This window comes from Salvelinus alpinus, chromosome 2 (assembly GCF_045679555.1).
Source record: "Salvelinus alpinus chromosome 2, SLU_Salpinus.1, whole genome shotgun sequence".
In the NCBI taxonomy this organism is placed as follows: Eukaryota; Metazoa; Chordata; class Actinopteri; order Salmoniformes; family Salmonidae; genus Salvelinus; species Salvelinus alpinus.
The window spans coordinates 33,588,964-33,593,925 of record NC_092087.1 but is presented as its reverse complement, the minus strand read 5'-3'; the positions used below and the strand labels follow the sequence as shown (position 1 = coordinate 33,593,925).

Here is a 4,962-nt window from a genome sequence, read left to right as displayed (position 1 = left end):
GCAGGCACGGTTAAAAACAGAATTAACACAATAATACATTCTGTGCTCCCATACTGCTGCAGCATAAGTAATGATACGTAGCACCAATGAATCAAACAGTTTAGTAAAACATTGAGAATGTAGGCCACCCATGGCTTTACACTTTGCAATTACGGCACCAAGGGCAAAATTTGCAAAGTTAGATAGGTACTTACCCCTCCTGTTGTGTTCGTTTCATGTTAATTAATTCTGTGTTCCCGGTCCAAAATGAGCGCCCCATTATAGCTGATTATAAATCCATAATAATACATATATTATCACCTAATATTGTGTTAGATCTTTTTATCAACTTAAGTTCTTGTGAACATTAAACGTTTTCAACTTCTATTTGCTAGTTATGGCCTGTAGGCCTCATTGACCTGAACTCATACAACTTGTTTTTGACTATAACAAATACACAGATGAAACATATTGTGCTATTTATCACAGACTACTTTGTGTCAAAGTTTAACAAGGACATTTGTTTTGAAACCATTTCAAATGTTTAAATAGTGGCAGGATTTTATGTCATTAACCCGGGATATGGTGTATCGCGTTGGCCCTGGGGTCATCCTGATAACATTTTCAGCTGACAGCCGACCTCTCCTCTCAGGTGGGGTTGAAGACCAGGGCAAGTTCCCATTATTTGACCGGAATGTAACAACAACCTCAACAGAGCCCTCTTCCTCATCACTGGATTGTAACAACAACCTCAACAGAGCCCTCTTCCTCATCACTGGATTGTTCCACATCGGTTGTCTCTTGGTCTGGATCATATTCTGTGTTGTCTTCAACTTCTGACACTTCCTCTAATGCATCTTCACTGTCAGTGTCCTTGCCTCTCCTCCTCACCACTGTCATGATCAAAGATATGATCAAGAGCCTCACATACAGTATATCGTTTGGTCATTGTTTTGCCACAGAATGAATTGTGAGCAAGGCCTCAAAAAAGCTTTATACATCAGGGGCCTGTTGCACAAAAGTAGAATTAAGACATCCGGGATAAATGACTCAGCTGAGCTCAATGAAGCCAAAACATGTGCGTCCAGGCTTAATTGGTTGCACAAAGACCAAGCCAGGATGAGCAGACACGGATTCATTAAGCCAGGTGAAACCAATCCTGGATAGGTGCGCGCTCACGGCTCACTCAAATAGACCCCGCCACAGATCACAGATTAACTGATTTACCATGGCAACTAGAGCCGCGTACTTTTCACCGTCGGAAGCACAAATCCTTATGGAGGCATACGAGGAGGTAAAAGATATAATTAAGAAGAAAGGCAACACCGCCACAGTGATAAAGCAAAGAGAAAAAGCGTGGCAAAGTATTGCAGACCGCCTGAATGCGTAAGTAGTGCACAATTACACACTCACCGCTCCGCTGAAACATCACAATTACAATTCAAATATTTAATTCACATCTCCAAAAATGCAGTTGTACTGTAATTATGAAACGGTTAAATTTTTAATTGAAATGCACTGCAGATATGAGTGAAATTGTGTAAAGTAACTCCATCACACTGTATAAAGCTATGATAAATTTTTTGATATTTTTACTGAAAACAAGACAAAAATACCAAGTAATTTTTTGCAGTGTGACTCCATTAAATGTGTGTGTGTGTGTGTGTAGATTAAACATGAACGGGCCAAAACGGACATGGCAGCAGGTCAAAATCAAATACAAGAACATTCTGCAGAATGGTATGGTCCCTGACTAATATTTAACAAAGCACAAGCATATATTGTACCCAGAAGGTGCCTGCTCACACATTGTCTGTACTGTTTTAGCAGTGAAAAAGAATACCCACAGACAAGGCACGGGTGGTGGGTCACCAAAGGCTGACCTTACCCCAGCAGAGGACATGGCCTTGGAGCTAAATAAAGGCAGGCCCGTCTTAGAGGGGATCCCTGGGGGGAAAGAGACGAGCATAGGTTCCTCCCAAGATGCCACCCGCTTCATTCAAGGTATGTCCTTCCATCTCTACATGGGATACAACCACATTCATATTGAATCAATTTGGACTGTCTGACTTTGGTTTACCTATTGCCTTGCAGTGTCTGGCAGCACTGTGTTCCTGTTAGAGCCACCAGCACAAGCACCAGACGATGCTGATCCAGTGAGTACTCCATCAAAGGCATACTGTAGGCCTGGCATGTCTTGTCTACTAGCTTCAATATGAATCCGATTAAATGTGATAGGGTGAAGGCCCCAGTGCAGCAGCAACAGCACATGATGGAGACGATGATGAGGAGGAGACCATCTCTCTGGATTCCAGAAGGCATGAGGTATCATGTTAAGACTGTGAAAGTACTATTTACTCTACAATGGTGAGGAGTCCTCATCAAAATCAAAAAATCTAATTTCTTTTACAGGACCCAGATGCTATACAGTGGGAAAACCAGCCTGGCAACATAGTGCGTATTAATAAAAGGACACCACATCCTGACAAATTCCAGCTGCGCTAATTGTATTGTGTTCACAGAGCTCACAAGCTATCAGAAAGTTGTATGGCAACCACCTCCGGCGCCAAATAGAACTGGCAGACATAGACATTCAGTACAAGAAGAAAAAGATGGAAAATCTTGCACTGGAGTCCGAAATAAAAAAGAGGACAATTAGGAAACTGGACCTTGAAATAAAAAAAACTTGAGAGGGAGGTGAGATATGCCTTCAATGTACACTGTATGCTAACTGTAACACAAATGTATTAATCATTATTTTTCTTTCCTCCCCCAGCTCCAAGAAGATGACACAGCTCAAAATAAAAATTAGGTATATTCTCGTAAAGTCAAGTGAGCCATGACATATGAGCTCTTATTGTGAGCACACAGGACGGTGGCATCTTTCTAAGGTTTTTTTTATTTTCCCAGCAATCAGTACAACCAAGTCATCGTTATAAGGCATCGCCCTCTTTTGCCCACCCCCCCAGCACCAGGTGTGGCCACTAGCCTATATGAAGGCCCAAAATGGTGTGTTCCTTTCTGCTCTGACAATGGCATGCCCATTCGTGCGAGATGTGGTGGATGAAGAAGCACTTGTGCTGAGGAGAGCCTTCAGGCGAGAAAGGGTCTTCAGGGACCGGTTGGACCCACTGGCCTTCCCTGATGACCATCTATATGAAAGATACAGGTTTTCTGCAGATGGCATCAGGTATCTATGCAGACTACTGGGTCCCAGGATTAAGCACCGCACTGCACGGAGCCATGCACTGAGTGTGGAGCAAATGGTTTGTGTGGCCTTGCGCTTTTTTGCTAGTGGAGCCTTCCTGTACTCAGTGGGGGATGCAGAACAGCTGAACAAGGCCACAATTTGCCGCACAATAAGGAGTGTGTGTCTGGCTATCAAAGCATTAGCAGATGTCTTCATCTCCTTCCCTGGCCACAGAAGACTCTGTGACATCAAAGAGGAGTTCTATAGGATTGCAGGTAAGAGGATCTACAAATTACAGGACAACTGTTAACACATAGTAGGATACTCATTACTTTGTGTGACAGGTTTCCCCAATGTCATTGGTGCAGTGGACTGCACACACATAAGGATAAAAGCCCCCTCAGGTGCCCATGAGGCCGATTTTGTGAATAGGAAATCCTTTCACAGCATTAATGTTCAGGTGAACATAACTTTTTGATATTGTCCATTGACGAACACTCTGCATTGCCAGTGATGTGCATTGATTGGTGTAATATTCCTCATCTTATGATTTCAGGTGGTCTGCAATGCTGACTGTGTGATCAGCAATGTTGTGGCAAAATGGCCTGGCTCAGTCCATGACTCCAGAATCTTTCGGGCCTCTGAAATCTATCAGTGCCTATCACAAGGTAAGCCACACAACCCCTATTTATAACCATCATGGCTGTGTCAAGAATATCACTGTGTTTATGAGGTAGTAATGATGAGATTTTGTGTTGACAGGTGAATTCTCTGGTGTGTTGCTGGGAGACAGGGGGTATGGCTGCCAGCCTTTTCTCCTGACACCTTTCACAGACCCCCAGGAAGCACAGCAGGCCTACAACCATGCCCATGCCAGGACCAGGGCCAGAGTTGAAATGACCTTTGGCCTCCTGAAGGCACGCTTTCACTGCCTTCACAAATTAAGGGTCAGCCCTGTTAGAGCATGTGATATTACTGTGGCTTGTGCTGTCCTCCACAATGTGGCCTGCCTGAGGAAGGAGAGGGCCCCCAGAGTGCCACCAGCCATGGACTGGGACAATCCGGCAATCTTCCCTGATGACGACAGTGGTCGGCTGCTGAGGGACCAATATGTGTTGAATTATTTTAGTTAGTATGTGTGCTTTCAATTTTGGTTAAATATGTCCTGCGGTGGCAGAGTAATTTGAGTTTTTTTGGGTTCGTTTTTTGACGAATTTGGCCTCTTATGATGTTTGTGCGGTATACTGTGTGTAATACAAGGCTGCAGGGAGGCTACTGCATCCATTCATTTGTCTGTTCAGTTGATGTGTATGGATTTGTCCTGCATTTATTTTAGTGTGCAGACATGCAGGGTGTGTTATATACAGACCTTTGAATGTGTATGTATCATTTTGTATAATATGCTTGGATTCTGTGCTTTCCATCTTGTAGAGTCACTGTGACTTCAGTTTCGAAAGGAGCTGATGGTTTACCTGCTTTGTTTTGTCCTTATTCAATAAAGGAACATAATGTTACACATTGTGTTTTTATATTCATATGGAATGTGTATTTGTTTATATGACAGAGTACTAGGGCCACACTGAAGAAAAAGGATAAAGTCATACATTTATGAGGCTGGTTCTTTCTGCAGAAAAGCTACATATTGTTTTTACAGTTTTGATACTTATGACAATGTGATACTTAATATTCTGGCACATCAGCATGTCTTTGTTTATGAAACCATACTGAAGTACAATTTCACGAAATGCCCCACATCTGTCATTTTAACAACTGTCCTCCTTTAAAACAACTGG

At 42.9% G+C, this 4,962-nt stretch overlaps 1 protein-coding gene across 6 annotated transcripts; it reads left to right on the top strand.

Annotated features, from left to right (window-relative positions):
* Positions 1–994: 994 nt before the first annotated feature.
* On the top strand, positions 995–4,683 carry LOC139559117 (myb/SANT-like DNA-binding domain-containing protein 4). 6 transcript variants are annotated; one of them, XM_071374876.1, is made up of 10 exons: positions 996–1,365; positions 1,649–1,719; positions 1,807–1,983; positions 2,074–2,135; positions 2,218–2,304; positions 2,392–2,433; positions 2,502–2,676; positions 2,756–2,791; positions 2,949–3,837; positions 3,932–4,683. In XM_071374876.1, the coding sequence occupies exons 1-7, from the start codon at positions 1,208–1,210 to the stop codon at positions 2,667–2,669; spliced, it is 765 nt and encodes a 254-aa protein (XP_071230977.1). In that variant the 5' UTR covers positions 996–1,207; the 3' UTR covers positions 2,670–2,676; positions 2,756–2,791; positions 2,949–3,837; positions 3,932–4,683. The 6 variants fall into 6 exon arrangements, with proteins under 6 accessions (XP_071230984.1, XP_071230977.1, XP_071230961.1 ...); XM_071374860.1 differs by having other exon boundaries at positions 2,890–3,837; XM_071374854.1 differs by having other exon boundaries at positions 2,756–3,837.
* Positions 4,684–4,962: the final 279 nt, after the last annotated feature.

Bases quoted from the DNA above. Each gene is read 5' to 3' on its own strand.
- LOC139559117 (XM_071374876.1), top strand. From the start codon at position 1,208: ATGGCAACTAGAGCCGCGTACTTTTCACCGTCGGAAGCACAAATCCTT. The intron at 1,366-1,648 runs GTAAGTAGTGCA...GTGTGTGTGTAG, and splicing joins ATTGCAGACCGCCTGAATGC to ATTAAACATGAACGGGCCAA. The intron at 1,984-2,073 runs GTATGTCCTTCC...ATTGCCTTGCAG, and splicing joins TGCCACCCGCTTCATTCAAG to TGTCTGGCAGCACTGTGTTC.